The following is an 18661-nucleotide window of genomic DNA, read 5'->3' on the forward strand; positions in this document are numbered from 1 at the left end:
AAATCGATTTACGTTGGTCGCAAGAAAGTCCGATTCCTTGTGGCAATCGGGGTTTACGGTCCTTCTAAAAAACCAATTAATTCAAATTATTTCACGTTTTTCAAAAAAAAATAGTCGTTTGAGACTTTCTCTATAAATAGAGACCTCACCCTTGGATCCCATTTGCCCCAAAATTGATCATTTTATTCCCCCTCACTCCATATACTCCACAACTACTCATTTCGTACATCCATATACAAGAAATGGCTTCATTTGATTCAATCGAAGATTTGGAAATCACCAAAGCATGGTATGCGGAAAATCAACTTAGACGTCAATCCTCCGAAAGGGTGGATTCCACAACCTTTTGGGCTAGGGTACACAACAAATTTAGCCAAGAGTTTGGGAATCCTAACGCAAGAAGTGTTCAACAAGTGCACGCTAGGTACCAAGTCATCGAAAATGTGATACTTGCTTTTTTAGCTCTCCAACCTCAGATTTTTAACACTCGCCCCTTCTCCTTGTCCATTACACAATTTGTGAGTATTTTTATGGTTTGTTTTACGTAACCCATGTTGTTTTATCTTCCAATGAAACACCACTAACAAATGTAAGTTTGTTATTGTGTTTTTGTAGCACAAAGTCGTGAAAGCGCGCTACTTGGAGGAAAAGGGGGAAGCATTCGCTTTCGATGCAAGTTATCACTTCTTGACAGAAAGAATCCCGGAGGATAACCCAGACTATTTGGATGTTGTATCGTCTTCTTCGGAGGAGGAAGATTGATGGCTTTATAAGTTTTTGTATAGGTTTTATGGGCAAACCTCTATGTAAACCCTCACGAGACTATAACTCGTCCAGGGTCGCGTAGGGGTTTAAAGGCTTGATGCATGTGCTAAATGCATCCTACAATAATAATGCAATGAATGAAAATTGGTAAACAATCGGTTTATATGTGTCATAAGTAAATTCCGATTTAGAGAATCGGGTTATAAACATGTCAAAGTTAACCGATTATGGATGTCCTTTGTTAATTCGTAAACACCAATCCAGAATCGGTTTACAAGTGAATGAACGTAAACCGATTCTGGGTACTGTTTACGAAAAAAAAAATCAAAATGTTTGATGTTTTGATGAACTCTCTAATATTAGTTAATCTCACATCCAAAACAAAATTAACTCCTAATACGATTAATTAGTGCTAATTAATAAGGGGTAAAATAGGCAGTTAGGTAATTATTTTGATAAGGGGTGGTGTGTAGGTAATTTCTAATGACCTTTTTTTATCATCTACCCCAATTAAATGGTATAGGCCCCAATTTAGCGAGGCCCCAATTTATATAAACAACCTAGCACGGTTGTCTCTTCTCCCTCATAATCCTAATTACCCGTCACCGTAAATATCGGCAGCCAAAAAACCGCTTGTTTATGTTACCAACAAGAGTTTTGAGCCGGATCGGAATTTCATCCCAAGTAACATGAGATAAAAGAGATTGTCCGGGGTTTAGAGTCTTTAGACCAATGAAACAAGAAGTGGTAAATATCAGTCCATGTACACTAAAAGACGAGGGGCAGCAAGCCAGCAAATTTCAAAGTTCACAGCACGTTTACAAGAAATTTGACCGTTGAAGGTTGAAACAATTAATATCTGTCCCTACTTGATTATAAAGTTCTTAAACTTGTCCTTGTCGTCGAGATATTATTAGCAGTAAACAAGCTTACAGAGTTACAGTAGACTTTTTTTTTTATAGATAAATAGGGAAACCCCCATGTTACAATAAGAATCCGGAAAAAACAAGGCTTAGCACTAAGTAATTCCCATATCGAATCCTATCACCCGAATCACGTATCCAGAATTCCTTAAACAAAATCTCTATCAGACCATCAGAACGTAACAGTAATCCAGTAGCAGAACATAACAGTAAACCAGAGTTACATTAGACTCTTCGCATATTTGTACAACTTCATAGCATGCATATCTAGCCATAATCTTGTTGGCTGTCGATAATTGAATATCCAACGTCCGTCTTAATTCGTATTGAAAACTTGAGATATTCCATATCTTAAATATCTATCTGATATCCGATAACTTTATAATTAAATTGATAATAATTGTTGAATATATGATATCTAAACAGAAACAGTATTAGTCATATTCGTAACAGTTTACACCCAATTTCTCTTTCGTCTTTGGACTCAAAAAATTCTTTCGTTTTTGAAAATTTGCTCTGGCCGGATTGTGTGACCAAATTTTATGGAGGAAATGATATTGAGATTATCAGTCCCACATTGTTGGGTAATCTAAGATCCTGCGGTTTATAATCCCTTTGGTCTTCACTGATTGCCAATTGATTTTGAGTTGGATGCCCATATTCTAACATGGTATCAGAGCAGGCTATTTGTGTCGAGTCATTTGACCTCATCTACACGTGAGGGTCTGTATGAAATTAGTTTCTTTCGTATTGTATCGTTTTCGTTGTCATTATAGGCGGCTCACTGTTTTTACCTTTAGGCTTAGTCCTATGGGTTAGATATCTAGCTGCTAGATTGGCCATCCACGTCAGCATGGACAACCTCCTAAGTCCTATGGGATGGCTAATCTAGCAGCTAGATTAGCAGCGAGACCACCATATAACGCCGAACGGTTCGGCGCTTTAAATCTCAGCCGTTAGATCAGAAAATTTTCTCCCAGCGCTGAACGGTTCAGCGTTTAGACCACTTTTTGAGCGTCGAACGGTTCAGCGTTTCAATCTCGCTGATAGTTGGACTGCGAGCACTTGCCAGGTGAGAGAACTATCAACTATCACTGTTAACTTTTTTCCAACACTTATTTTTTGATTTGCAACACTTTTTGGCCAATCTACCACTCCAATTTAAGCCATAAGGATTAGCCTTACATTATCCTCCAATGACCACTAATTAATGGGGATACTCGATTAAAGGGGCGCAAAAGCTTTGAGATAAACATGAACTTTACACCTTTTGCATACATTGTAAGTTATTATCAATGAAAATATCTACAGATCATATTCCTCTTCAAAATATTATTTTAGCCGTTTCTCGTTATCTTGATTCGATCCCAACTCGTAAAAGAAAATGTTTTCTGAATTATATATTCAAAGTTGTTGTTTGTGTGTATGTGCAATATTTAGCTTTTGTAAAGCTGGATCCTATAATGTACACATGATGAACCATGGAAAATCGAAAGTTGGATTTTTCTCCCAAGACAAAAGAGATTAATATTTATTACTGTAATTAACTTGGTTTAATCACATATATCACACCTGTTGATTGTGAAAATCAAATTAGGGTCGCAATTAGTAACTTCTACAAATGGTAAAGCAAACGGTAAAATAAGAAGATAACCAATGTCATTTACACACGAATATAAACAACATATAGAAAATAGATTTTACATGCATGAGAAAAACGTGGTCACTAGTTTAGACCTTATCGAAACGGATACGGACTAACATTTCTCATCGAACCATTTGATATATATCTTTCAACACAATTTGGCGTACCGATCTTCTTGTGTTCATACTTGCATAATTATATACTTTCAAGCAATAACATCATCAATTTTATTTTCTAATAAGAAGGGTCAAAATTCAAAAAGCTAATGAGAGAAACTTGGGATCTTTGATAATGATCTACTGATAGTAGAATCATACTAGCAAGAAAAACAATTTTCTTTATTTTTATAAGATTAAATCGTAAAACAAAAACATATAGTATGGTCACCAATAATTCCGAATAAACAAAAAAAATAAAAGGCTGGCGGGAATAACTAATCGAGTGTCTGTCTCTTACCGACTGAAAAATGATTTAAAGAAGACAAACGGCCCCATTCTTCTTACACAATTTCCCTCCTATGAATCTGTATCTATGGTTTATGAGTGAGAGGCCATCTCTTTGACCTAAAAGACCATTAGATGGTCCATCATTGACGTGTGAGTTGCGACTTTCATTGAGTTAGGGATCGAAAGAAGATATCAAATGAAGACAACCAAACGATTTTTGATTTCTATCCCAATCTCAATCCAAAATCTTTTTTTTTTCAACCTTTTTAGTTGACTATAGACTCTAAATAACAAAAACAAAGCTGGCACAGTTCTCTTAACTTGGACTTGCTTCTTTGTAAAGTTAAAAAGAAAAATACTTTTGTAAATTTTTTCGCATTTGTGTGCCAATATGTATAGGTGAGAAATGGATTGAAAACTCTATCTTTGATCTAATTTGTTCAAAACCTGTTTTTGTCCTTGGACATAATAACTCTATGTATGATCTAAATGTACATTTACTAGTACCTAGAATTTTACTGTACAATTAAAGAAATGTAAATAAAAAGTTAACTATAGTTTAATTAATTGAGAATATAGTCATCAGAAGCAATTTAGTGAACAAATCTGGCTATACTTAGACTTCGAATTAGTTAAGGTATAAGCACTTCATTTGGGTGACAACTTAAGTAATGAATCATATCAGATTAATGCATGCGTGCATTATCTTGCTTCCTTAAGAAATTTACGTTGAACAGACAATCCTAACCAAACCACTAACTAGTTTCAGTTGTTCGGTTAATTTAGTTCGGTTCAGATTAGCACACAGTTGTAATCATATATTGTATCCTATATTGATCAGAGATCTGATGGCAGAAAGAGTAGTGTTATCAGTCAAAGCACCACTTGTCCAGAGATAGAAATAGACTTCAATTCGTCGTTTTACCCTTGACCGTGATAGATTCCATCCCATTCCTCTTCTGAAGAAGGATATTTTCGTCAATTTATCTTAGTAACCCAAGCTTCAATATATGTGGAAGTGATTCCTTTACGTGACCTATGCACATCTTCTTCCCCTAAGTAGTAGTAGTAGACTAGTTGTACATCATCATCGTCTCTCAGTTTCCTCTCTGATGATGTGAGCATTACTCTCTCTCTCCCTCACTTCATCTGTCTATTTAAACTCCTCCTTAAAGCCTCATCATAGCACAGCACTGAACACTTCATACACACCTCAAACACTCCCTGGCTCCTGTCCACTTGAATCACAGGCTAGTTTGCTGTTTCCTATCCAATATCCAATTATCCATTCTACAGTTGTAATATCCCTACAATCATTACCTCTCTCTCTGAAACTTGCAAAGATTTAGGAGAGATGGGTGTAGATGAAGGTAAAGCAGTTAACCATGAAACTAGAAATACCCTCTCCATTGCTACGCCGGAGAAACCCAAGAGGAACAAATTTGCTTTTGCTTGCGCCATTTTGGCTTCCATGACTTCCATTTTGCTTGGCTACGGTTAGTTTTTTGTTTTCTCTTCGTTCTGAATTTCATTATTATTTTTGATTTATCCCGTATATTTTCTGAGTATTAATCAATTTTATGTCTATTTATAATGAACAGATATTGGTGTAATGAGTGGAGCAGTAATATTCATCCAAGATGATCTGAAAATAAATGACGTACAAGTAGAAGTCTTGGTTGGAATTCTAAATCTGTACTCACTATTCGGTTCAGCAGCAGCCGGTAGAACATCAGATTGGATAGGACGGCGATACACAATAGTATTGGCTGCTGTTATTTTCTTTGTGGGTGCCATAATCATGGGTCTCGCTCCAAATTATGCTATTCTCATGATTGGCAGATTCGTAGCTGGAATTGGTGTCGGTTATGCTCTGATGATTGCACCCGTCTACACAGCTGAAGTCTCACCCGCTTCATCTCGAGGATTCTTAACATCATTCCCTGAAGTTTTCATCAACGCCGGGATTCTGCTCGGTTACGTTTCGAATTACGCATTCTCAAAGCTGCCTGAGCATTTGGGCTGGCGATTCATGCTTGGAATCGGTGCTGTCCCTTCCGTATTCTTAGGACTCGGTGTACTTGCCATGCCTGAGTCACCTCGTTGGTTGATTATGCAAGGTAGACTCGGTGATGCACGAGTTGTTCTAAACAAAACGTCCGATTCGAAAGAGGAAGCTGAGTTAAGAATGAGTGAGATTAAAGAAGCTGCTGGTATACCAGAAGAGTTAACTGATGATATTGTTACTGTTCCAAAACGATCCCACGGTGAAGGTGTATGGAGAGAACTTCTAATTCGTCCTACACCGGCCGTTAGACGTGTTTTAATCGCGGCAATTGGTATTCATTTCTTCCAACAAGCATCAGGTATTGATGCTGTTGTTCTTTACAGTCCTAGGATTTTCAAAGCTGCAGGAATCACCAAGAAAACTGATCTTTTAGGTGCAACCATTGCTGTTGGGTTTGTTAAGACCAGTTTCATTTTGGTTGCCACATTTTTCGTAGATAAAGTAGGGAGAAGACCTTTGCTATTGAGCAGTGTAGGAGGAATGATTATGTCACTAGCTGGACTTGGGATTGGATTAACAGTTATCGATCATTCTGACAGTAAATTAATCTGGGCTATTGCTTTGAGCATAGCAGCGGTTCTAGCGTACGTTGCATTTTTCTCCATCGGAATGGGACCGATTACGTGGGTGTACAGCTCTGAGATCTTTCCATTGAAATTACGGGCTCAAGGTTGCAGTATGGGAGTAGCGGTAAACAGAGTTACAAGCGGGGTTATCTCAATGACGTTTATCTCATTAACAAAGGCAATCTCAACCGGTGGAGCTTTTTTCCTTTTCACCGGAGTTGCATCTATAGCTTGGATTTTCTTCTTTACGTTCTTACCTGAAACACAGGGTAGAACTCTGGAAGATATGGATACGCTGTTCAGTGGTTTTCACTGGAGAGATTCAAAGAGCAAAGGTAATGCCGTCAAACAAGATAAAGCTGATAATGGTCAAGTTCAAATGGCGACTAACGGTCAACCAGCTTAAAATTTGGATACGGGAGTTTAGTAAATATGTAAGGGGGTTTAGTTTAAGTTTGTTTGGCAGATTATAATTATAATTAAAAAGTTTCTTTTTCCTTCTTGTTGCTATGATGAATCGAAAGATCGAAATGAAATGGAATAAATTAACAATTTAAGCTTAATTTCTCTGATTGCCATGTGATTAACTTTTTATAATGCAACACAAATCAGATTAAGCAATGTGTAATAGCTTGATGAATGCCAACGGGATTAAGTAAATGTAAAGGTGCATTTTACCAACGAGAATTATTGGTAAGATAACAAATTCCGGATAAGCTGGAAATATTGGACCGTTGAGAATTTATAATGTTACATGAAGGTTGGTGATGAGGTTATCTGGAGACTGGAATTTGTTTATTGAGGTTAAGATCGGAGTGATATTGTTTTTTATGCAAACCATGTGAATCACAATATAATTTCATGATCAGATCAGAAGCAAACAAAACAATCAAAACATATACTCTCATGGCTGTGCCAGGTGGTACTTGACAACTCATATGTGAGAATTTTAACCATATTAGCTTACTTTGAATGAGCAGTATCAACTAATTGATGAGGCACACACGATTCAAATTCGTGCAACCACATATTATTAGTTGGCTTGGTTTTTTGTGAAGACCAAGTTTGATGATCTTTGAGATGGGGTGACATTTAACTTGGAAAATGATGTGCTGCCCATGATTTCTTAACAACATTAATAGTTTCCCTAGTTATCAAACAATTAACAAACCGTGTCACAGCATATTTAGCAATTGATTTTTTTTCTTCTATGGTTTCAGGTTCAACATATGTTAGCAATAGGAAGTAGACAACTTAAATTTCTATTCAAATGCCATCAGTTATTCATTTACATACAAAAACAAGGGGTAAAGTAATTCAACTATTTCAAAAACTTTCTTCACTACCTTAAAGCTCTAGTGGTCGTTACAAAGGGATGTAGGTTTCGGTGGTCCTGGCGAGAATGATCTTTATTAGTGAATAGAGTAGTATGCCATGGATGTTTACATACGGACACCAAGTTGCCTCTGTATGTACGGTTGACAAGCTTAATTAGTAAGGGGTTAAGCATTTCTCTATAAATTCTCAACACGATAGCCGTAATATTGAACCGTCACAGAGGATCTTTGGTAAATTCTCAATAAGTCTGTCTGCCTTTACAGTCACAGAGGATCTTTGGCAAATTCTCAATAAGTCTGTCTGCCTTATCATTAATCATTTGGGGTATTTATACAATTATAGACTTGCTTCTCAAGACATTTGATCCTAATATAACTCAAATAAACCAAAATACATATCTCATGAATATTCCTGTAGACTCCTATTATATCTCTTAATACCCACTCTCAAAATGGAGCATGGAGATCTCGCATGCCCATTTTGGACAAAATAAAGTTAAACTGAGCTTTCCCTAACACTTTTGTGAAAATATCTGCTAATTGCACTGATGCATGAGTTTTTTTTTTTGATGCCAAAAGAATGAGTATTATTAAGTTGCAGAGGGAAAATTGTCTAACATCAACTGACTCACAATAACCGTTGGAAGACTATCCAACCAGACTCGCACTGCTCTAAACTTTTTGCTGAATTTTGCTAGCTCATCATCAACTTTATTACAGACTCTAGGGATAAAACGACAATTCCAATATGGAAAAAAGTTCTTCGTGCATGGGTATACGATGGTGGTATAATCTTCCCTGCTATTGCATCTCTGACAAGATGACAATTAATCTACTTTTATATGTTTTTTTCTTTCGTGAAATACTTGATTTTGAGCAATGTATAATGCTGACTGACTATCACAGAATAGATTCATTCCATGAGTATGGTGAACCCCTAAATCACCAAGTAATTGTTTCAACCACTTTAATTCACATGTCACCGCTGCCATAGATCTATATTTTGCTTCTGCTGACGAACGAGAACTGTATGTTGCTCCTTAGTTATCCAAGATACAGGTGAGAAACCAAGAAGCAAAAGCCAACCTATTAATGAATGTCTTGTTAATCGACAACTCTCTCGAATTGAATCACACCATCCTTTTAAACAAAGAACACTATCAGAACTCAACATGATTCCTTGTTCAAGATTTTTCTTCAAATATCTAACTACACGAACATGCTGCTTCCCAATGCTCTACTCTTGGTTGTTGCATAAATTGTGATATAATATGCACCGAGTATGCAAGGTCTGGTCTTGTCACTGACAAATAAATCATACGACCCACCAATCGTGGATATTTTCCACATCATCTAATATGTTTCATTTTACTAATGCCAGACGATGATTTGTTTCTATTGGGAATTCTGCAGGCTTTCCTTTTACTAATACCAGGCTTTGATAATATCAAGTGCATATTTCCTCTGACATATGTAGAGCCCTTGTTTACTACGTGCCACCTCTAGGCCTAGGAAATATTTTAACTTCCCAAGATCTTCCATTTTAAAACACTGACCAAAATAAGTTTTAAAGTTGTGAAGTGCAACCAGATCATCGCCTGCCATAATCAAATCGTCCACATTAACCAAGACATTAAGCTGCATCTTTCCCTTCATCATTATAAAGAGAGAATAATTTGAATATGATTGTTTAAAGACATAATTTTTTAAAGTTGTTGATAACTTTGCAAACCAGCACCGAGGTGTCTGTTTTAAACCATACAACGATTTCTTCATTCTACAAACCATATTAGGATTTCCTTTGGCAAAACCCGAAGGTATCTTCATATACACTTCTTCCTCCAAATTACCATGAAGAAATGCATTGTGTACATCCATTTGATGTACTTCTCAGTTCTTAACTGCTGCAACTACCAGAAAAGTACGAATTGTTATCATCTTTTCCACTGCTGCAAAGGTCTCATTGTAATCTAATCCTTCAACTTGATGATTCCCAAAAATCACCAATCTTGCTTTCAAACGTCACTACACCAAAACCAAGATTTTGTAACAGTGCAACCTGTCACAATTTATTTTTCAGTCACTGATATACTTGTGATAAGTCCTGCAATAGTTATAACTGTTATTAAATTTTGTATTCGTGATAATAATTAGGAATATTAATTTTTTTTATTAGTCACAATAATATTTGTTGACAATTTTACAGACAATCACAATTATAATTCAAAGTGATGATTCCACCCAAATATTTCACCACATCTAAAACAACCTCAAAATTATAATACTTTGAATTTTACCTGTCACTAATTTTCCCACATTTGTACAAACTAACAATTATATTTCATTTCTATAACTCAAAATACATTTTTCTTTTTCTTTTTGATTTTCTTAATATTAGAAAACAGGATCAAGACCAAGTCAACAAGTCATGACTTTATAGAAATTTGACTTTGACATATTTGCTTCTTCCGAAGACGCTGAAAATTACCAGACTGCCCTTATCGGAATAAGTGCAATAAAAATTCTGAAGATTGTGAAAATGACCAGACTACCCTTATCGGAAATAAGTAAAGTAAATATTACAGACTGTTAAAATGACAATATTACCCTTAATGGAAAAAAGTGCAACAAAATATCATGCAGACTGTGAAAATGACCAGACTACCCTTACCAGAAATAAATGAAGTAAATATTACAGACTGTGAAAATGACCATATTACCCTTAATGGAAATTAGTGCAATAAATATTATGGAAACTGTGAAAATGTCCAGACTACCCTTATCAGAAATAAGTAAAGTAAATATTACAGACTGTGAAAATAACCATACAACCCTTATAAGAAATAAGTAAGAAAATATTACAAACTGTGAAAATGACCATTTTACCTTTACCGGAAATAAGTGCAATAAATATTATGGAGACTGTGAAAATGACCAGACTACCCTTATCGGAAATAAGTAAAGGAAATATTACACATTTTGAAAATGACCATATTACCCTTACTGTAAAAATGACCATATTACCCTTACTAGAAATAAGTGCAATAAATATCATTGAGACTATGAAAATGACTATATTACCCTTACTAGAAATAAGTGCAATAAATATCACGGAGACTATGAAAATGACCAAACTACCCTTATCAGAAATAAGTAAAGTAAATATTACTTACAATGAAAATGACTATTTTACCCTTACTGAAAATAAGTGTAATAAATATTCTGGAGACTATGAAAATGACCAGACTACTCTTATCAGAAATAAGTAAAGTAAATATTACAGACTGTGGAAATGACCATATTACCCTTACTGGAAATAAATGCAATAAATATCATGGAGACTATGAAAATGACCATATTACCCTTACTGGAAATAAGTGCAATAAATATCATGGAGACTATGAAAATGACCATATTACCCTTACTGGAAATAAGTGCAATCCCATACTACTCATTCCTGGGCGTTCCTTGAAGTCAATGCTATTCTGGTTTTGTTGTTCTTACAAACATGTTGTCTGATTATTTTTGTTCTAATTTCTTGCAGATGAATTTAAGTAAAGTAATATTCCCAACAATGAAGCAAATGCAGTTCCACCACCTGATCCTGCAGCTGTGAATGCAGTCATGTAGATAGCCTGAAACTGTTGCTTACTTCCGATGAAGCTGACAGAATTATTGGTGATCACACTAAATAGTTTGGTACTTGCATAGTGTAGATTGTTGGGATGCAATGCCCTATTTCTTTCTTTGTTGGAGGCTGGTTCCGCAAGAGTTAAAAGCCGACATCTGGAAGGGTTTGAGGTAACTCCCTACTCACTGATTTGTGAAATCTAAGGATATCCATCTACTTTTGTTATGCATCTAGGTTTTATCTGCTTGTTGTTATCATGTTTTGCAACCTTCGCTGATTCATTTTATTTTCTTCTTGTGAAGATTCCTGATGTAAAGAGATGAAGCTGGAATAAGCTAATGAATGTGAATGGTAAAACTCTGTAATGAATATGAATGGGAAAATTCTGTAATGAATATTCTACAGATTGGGAAATAAGAAATTGCAGGCCTGTGATAATGGACCTGGACTATCCATTTTTTTAAATTGTAATTTAAAGAATTGTCACTGGAATAATTGTAACAAAAAGTGTTAGTTAAAAAGAACATGTGTCATCATCTCAGTGTAGATGTAAGAAGACGACACGTGTCATTCAAAGATTTGTTACAAGCAATAGGTAACACTTATAGGTGTTACTGTAACCGTCACAAAAAGAGACACGTGTCCTCTACTAAATACTTGCAAAATTCACTCACAACTATAATTGTTGGAATTATTGTGACAAATTAGACATGTGTCGCCACCTTAAAATTAGTTTAATCGTTGTTGTTTATCTGTGTAACGGTTAATAAGTGTGACTTTAAATAATAGTTGTCACAGAAAAAACCGTTGCAACGGATAACGACAATCATTAATCACAGCGTTTCTGCAACGGCTATATGTGTTACAAATTTAAACAGTAACAGATATACCCTGTGACAAAAACCTGGATCTGGTGTAGTGCGTATCAAATTTCCATTTTCATCTTGCTTCTCTGTATAAATCCACTTGATCCCTAATGCCTTCTTCCCACGTGGTAACTCCTTCAATTCCCATTTTCCTTGTTCTTCCAGTACTCATATTTCTTCATCCATGGCTTTTTGCCAACCTGGATGTTTCATTACTTCCTTGAAGCTCTTGGGTTCATTTCCAGCAATTATTGTTGCTACATATTTTCTGTGTACAGCAGAAAACTACAACTAACATAATATGGTAAAGGATAAGGAATACCTGAGGATGATGATTGTCTAGATTTAGTTGAAGATAGACTGATTTCTAGTATTGTATGCGTCATAAAACCTTTGAGTCTGCTGGATGGAATTTCTGACGCTTTCCTTTACCCATCTCATGATGTTATTATCTACCACAACCTCTGCTGGTGCATTATTTCCACTGTCACCATTAAAATGAGGTGAAGTTTCCTGGTCATTTTCTTTTGTTTGTTCTTGTATGCTTTCTATTGATGGGTGATTTTAGGTTTGAGGTTCTACCCGTCCTAGCTAGCCAAATGACCTCACTTTACCAAGAATAGTAAGATATAGAGTTGTCTTTCCATTGTACCTTGTCCTTCTTTATATAGACTTTCCAAAAGCTCATTCCTTTTATGACATCGTGCCATGTGTCCTAAACTTCTTTAATTACTACTAATGCCATTCCTTCTTTAATAAAACCTCCTTCTTTCCTATTAATTCCCCCTTGTCCTATCCATCTAATAGACACTTTCTTGGTGGACTTGGGCTTTAGTCCCCATGTCTCATGTTGGGTTTGCCTCCCTTTGGGGGGCACACTAGCTCGGCTAAGGGGTGATATTTTTCATGTATCAACATTAGTCCCCTGACTATTGGGTCAATTGTTAAATGACCCGATAGTCAAATCACCCTTCATTCTCGATCACCACGCGTCGCAAGCAGCGGGACGGTTATTATGCCATTTATGATGACAATTCCTATATATATATGTATTGTTCCTTCTATTCGAGCATCCGCTTCAAACACCTCGTTTTCCATTTTTGCTTCTTCCCGTAGGATACTTTACTCAAATAGCTCATTCCCTTCATGGGTACGTTTTAACCTTAGCGCCTATTCCAGCACTGGTCTCAATGTTCAAGGAGGCGGAACTAGAACGCCTGTTGCTGGTGAAGGCCGAAGTTGAGGCGCTTCACGAACACAGATTAGCAAAAAGGGACTCCATGCGTGCCCGGTTCGTGGAACATCATGAAGTGCATAAGGCGGCTCAGAGGGTCGGACACATGACATCTACCATTCAGCACGCTTTAGATGATGTTGCCACAGCTCGGTACGCTGCCAATTCGCTTCTTACGGAGTCCTCACTAATGACAGCAACTATAGATCATGTCATCGCTGATTGTCGTTCGTGTACCCCTGACCAAGTGACTCTGTGGTTCACGGGGTACACTCTGTCCCTAGAGGTTGTCTCAGCGCTCGTAAAATTGCTTTATCCCAAAGATGAGCTCGCGCGTTTACTAGCCTTAAGAGCATAGGTGGAGGCGTTGTGGGTTCTCAGGATGACTCGCTTAGATAAAGCACGTAGGGAGTGTGATGAGCATGAAGGCACTCTTGCGCTCGCTCATAATGCAAGAGGTAAGGGTAAAGTTATGCGAGATATCTGTAGGTTGATAAGCGAGGATAACTGGGAATTATCTCAGGCCGCCATTCAGTGTGACGAGGGGCGTTTAATGACGGAATTCGTGGATATGGACATTGCATGTTGTCGCGAGCTGATAGTCGGTTAATGTTGCGTGTCGTTTTGGGGTGGGGGGGGGGGGGTTATTTTGCTAGCTTTTTCTTTTGTGCACTTATTTTGGTATTCTGTGTATTGTAGATTTCTCTTTGATGTTAGTATTATTTATTGCTTGTTTCTATGCTTCTCTTCCATGTTGCTACTTTCCCTACCCATTTTTGTCTCGTGGATACTGCCTTGATGGTCTTTGATCTCCGAGTCCCCAGGGCTCGTTTCAAGTTTGCCTTCCCTCTAGAATGTACCCCGGAGCTTCCTGGGAGCATCGTCTCCTATACTTTATTATGAATGTGAATCTACACGTATCTCCACGTGTAACGAAAAAAGGGGGGTATGGACGGTAACTGCATCGTGAATCACGCCCTTTGCCTTTATATACATTTCTTTTACCTAGTATGCTTACTAGTTTCTTTTTAATTTCATTTTCTCTTTCTCTTGGTCAATCATATTACCTGCATGGCCGACTCTCTTCACGGATATGTGTTATCCTTTGCGCTTGTTCCCATGTTGGTTTCGGCGAGATTCAGACGCTGTGAACTGAAGCAACTTCTGCTTGTGAAGTCCGAAATCGAGGAACTTCGAAAGCAGAGGAAGGTAAATAGAGATGCAAAGCGCGAGAAATTTAGGTTACAGCATGAGGCGTACCAGACTGCTCGGCAAGCTGAACCATCAGGTCGCGTGCCATTAGAGATCCAGCAAGCACTGAACGAGGCTACTACCGCTCATGACGCGACCAATAAATTATTCTCAGATTCTGTGATGCTGATGGCTACTATAGATCGCGCCATTTCCGATTGCCATCTCTGGATTTCCGATCAGATAGCCTTACCGCTTCTTGGGCATACTCTGACCTTGGCGGCTGCGTCTATGATCGTACCTCACCCCTATCTTGAGGATGAATTGGCGTGTTTATTGGTCTTAAAAGAAGAAGCGGGTTTGTTGTGGACGCTTCGGTTAATTCGTCAGGATAAAGCTCGTAAAGAGTACGATGAACATGAGGATACTCTTTCGCTTGCTCGTGGAGTCGGAGCTGAGGGTGAAGTTATTCAAGACATCCATCATTTAGTGCATGAAGCCGATCAGGATCTTCGTTTGGATATTGCCCAGTGTGATGACGGACGTTTGATGGTGGAAGCTTTGGATGCGGATATTGCTCGTTGTCGGGCGTTAATGTCTGATTAGGTTATGTGTCCCTCTGCAGGGATGTATTTTCGTTTTGACGCTTGGGTTCCTTTTATGTTTGTTCCGAATCAGTATGAATAGTTTTTTCTTTTTAAGTTGGAGTGTTGTTTTCTTTCTCTTCCCTCTTTTTGAATGTGCATACTCCCTCATCTCGTTTCTCTTTCTCTTTTTTTGTGAGAGGGGTATGCGTACTCCCTCCCTCTTTTATGAGGGGGTTACCATTGATAAGAGAGGGTTAATGCTCTAGTAAAACGTGCCCACCCTTCCCTCTTTTTATTTATTGAGAAGGTGTTGGGGTGGGCGGTCGTTAGTGAAGCGCACCTACTTCCCACTTTTTTTATGGAAAGGGTGTTGGGTGAGGTGGGAGTTAGTGAAACGCGCCTACTCCCCCCCTTTTATGGAATAGGTATCGGGTGGGGTGGGCGTCGGTGAAACGCGCCTACTTCCCACTCTTTTTATGAAAAGGATGTTAGGTGGGGTAGGCGTTAGTGAAACGCGCCTACTCCCCCTTCTTTTTATTGAATAGGTATCGTGCGGGGTGTGCGTCGGTGAAAAGCGCCTACTCCCCCTCTTTTTATGGAATAGGTACCGGGTGGGGTGGGCGTCAGTGAAACGCGCCTACTTGCCACTCTTTTTATGGAAAGGGTGTTGGGTTGGGTGGGCGTTAGTGAAACGCGCCTACTTCCCACACTTTTTATGGAAAGGGTGTTGGGTGGGGTGGGCGTTAGTGAAACGCGCCTACTCCCCCTTCTTTTTATTTAGAGGGTATCGGGTGGGGTGGGCGTTAGTGAAACACGCCTATTCTCCCCCTCTTCTGGATTACCCCTAGCATCCTCTTCTTGGATTTGTCAGTCGATCAGGTGCCTTTGGCTGACCTGAGACCTTTTGCAGATTTGTCAGTCGATCAGGCGCCTTTGGCTGACCTGAGACCTTTTGCAGATTTGTCAGTCGATCAGGCGCCTTTGCCTGACCTGAGACGTTTTGCAGATTTGTCAGTCGATCAGGCGCCTTTGGCTGACCTGAGACCTTTTGTAGATTTGTCAGTCGATCAGGCGCCTTTGACTGACCTGAGACCTTTTGTAGATTTGTCAGTCGATCAGGCGCCTTTGGCTGACCTGGGACCTTTTGTAGATTTTTCATTCAATCAGGCGCCTTTGGTTAACCTGAGATCTTTTGTAGATTTTTCAGTCAATCAGGCACCTTTGGCTGACCTGAGACCTTTTGTAGATTCATACCACTCTTGATAACTTACTTTTATTGCTTGAAGCAGATGTTTATACATTGAGGGGTTCAGGCGTGAAACTTTTTCAACCATTTACCGTTGATGGGTGTTTTGACCTTGGTTCCATCCATGCGCCTAAGCTTATAGTATCCGCTTTCTACCACTTTTCTTATTTTGAACGGGCCTTCCCAGTTTGCAGCAAACTTTCCGGCGCTAGCATTCCTTTGTACGTGAGGGGAGATTTTTAATACCAAGTCGTCCACCTTGAAGGTTCTCTCTTTCACGCGCTGGTTATAATAATTGGTTGCGTGCTTTCTGTAAGCTTCTGCGAATCGTTCCGCTCGTGTTCTCCGTTCTTCTATTATATCTAGGTGGGCGAAACGACTTATCTCATCCGGCGTGTTGTGGCTGGCCATCGCTACTCTTGCCGATAGAATCGCTATCTCTGCCGGAAATATCGCGTCTTATCTGTAGACTAGCGAATAGGGAGATGCTCCGGTAGAGCTCGCTTCGAGATTCTGTATATCCAAAGTGCCAATGGAAACTGTTCGTGCCACTCTTTTATGGTAATCATGCACTGTCCTACTGGGGATTTGGATGAGCGTCTTGTTTGTCGCCTCAGCTTGTGCATTTCCCTTTGGGTAGTAAGAGGTCGATGTATGAAGTCTTATGTTGTATTGGCGGAGCATATCGAGTACATCCTTGTTCACAAAGGACTTGGCATTATCTGCTCTAATTATCATGGGCGCGCCGAACCTATAAATGATATGTTCTTTAATGAATGCATCTACAGTTGCTCCGGCGTAGTCTTTGAGAGGTATTGCTTCTACCCATTTTGATGCGTACTCGGTGGCCGTTATTATGTATTTATGGTGCTTCGACGACGTTGGGTAGATTGGGCCTATAATATCGAGTCCCCAGCTATGAAACGGCCATGGTGTCACTATGATGTGTAGTTGTGTGTGTGGCGCTTGGATCATATTTCCGTGTGTTTGGCAACTTAAGCATTTTCGGACATGTTCTGCGGTGTCGCTTTCCATGGTCGGCCAGTAAAATCCGCCTTCGTAAAGATGGAGGAACAGCTTCCGCATTCCCTGATGCTCGGCATCACGTGACCGTGTCATTACCTCTGCTGATTCTTGGTCCGAAAGGCATCGCAATATAGCTCCGTTGTAGCTTCTGCGGTAGAGGACACCGTCATGTACGAAGAAACGTGCAGATTTCTTCTGGATTTTCAGATCTGCTTGCCTTTCACCGGGCGACCTTCCGTGTTGGATGAAATATATGTAAGGTTGTCTCCAGTCTACTCCCTCCACTATACAAACTTCCGCGGGTTTTGGTGGAGACTGACAGTCGGCGCAACTGTCTTGGAGGGCTGCTTCTTGTGAGGACATGCTCGGCCAGTATACTCCCAATCTCTAAAGTTTTCGGTAGAGGTGAACAGCGCCGGTTTGTCCACAAGTTTCCGTGTGCAGTTCCTGAAGTAATTTCTCCGCCTCCCTTTTATTCACACATCTCGCCAGTGATCCTCCGGCTGCCCTGTAGTACAACGCCCCTTGGATTATCACAAACTGTTTCAAGGCTTGGGTTGGCATTACCCGATATTCGTCCATCCGGGTGAGGTATTCAATATATACTTGCCTCCAATAGTCGGCTTCTTCGAATGCAAAATCTTCTTTCCATGTGCTGGTAGCTCTTTTCTCCGTATTGTGACCGTACGCTCTTCTTTGTCGTTTAATTGCACTTTGTTTGATAAGGTTGCTAAGGCATCCGCGTGTTTATTCCCGCCTCTGCCAGTATGGTCCAGTGTTGACCCCGTTCGGTTCATCAACCTTTGAGATTCTTCCCGGTAAGGTGCTACGCGCGGTTCTTTAATGTAAAAATCGTCATTCACTTGGTTTGTCACGAGTTTTGAATCTTCTTTGACTTCCACGCTCCCTAGGTTAAGTTCCTTCGTCATTCGGAGTCCTAGGATTAATGCTTCATACTCGGCGATGTTATTACTGCACGGGAAATCCAGTTTAAACGATTACGATAGTAACTCGCCTTGTGGGGCTTCAAACGCTACTTCGGCTCCTCCTACGGTTCCATATGGTGACCCATCGAAGAACATGGTCCAAGGTTTGTATGCATCCGCGACTGCCACCTCTCCGGGCAGGTA

General features: G+C 39.1%; 1 protein-coding gene across 1 annotated transcript; it reads left to right on the forward strand.

The window, feature by feature from the left end:
• The first annotated feature begins 4836 nt into the window (after nucleotides 1–4836).
• On the forward strand, nucleotides 4837–6976 carry LOC113294175 (polyol transporter 5-like). Its single transcript, XM_026542591.1, has 2 exons — nucleotides 4837–5275; nucleotides 5381–6976. The coding sequence occupies exons 1-2, from the start codon at nucleotides 5134–5136 to the stop codon at nucleotides 6817–6819; spliced, it is 1581 nt and encodes a 526-aa protein (XP_026398376.1). The 5' UTR covers nucleotides 4837–5133; the 3' UTR covers nucleotides 6820–6976.
• The last annotated feature ends 11685 nt before the right edge of the window (nucleotides 6977–18661 follow it).

Source organism: Papaver somniferum, chromosome 1 (assembly GCF_003573695.1).
Source record: "Papaver somniferum cultivar HN1 chromosome 1, ASM357369v1, whole genome shotgun sequence".
Taxonomy (NCBI): domain Eukaryota; kingdom Viridiplantae; phylum Streptophyta; class Magnoliopsida; order Ranunculales; family Papaveraceae; genus Papaver; species Papaver somniferum.

Excerpts from the sequence above, each read along its gene's own strand:
- LOC113294175 (XM_026542591.1), top strand. The coding sequence starts at position 5,134 with ATGGGTGTAGATGAAGGTAAAGCAGTTAACCATGAAACTAGAAATACC. Across the intron at positions 5,276-5,380 it reads TTCCATTTTGCTTGGCTACG|ATATTGGTGTAATGAGTGGA; the intron begins GTTAGTTTTTTG and ends TATAATGAACAG.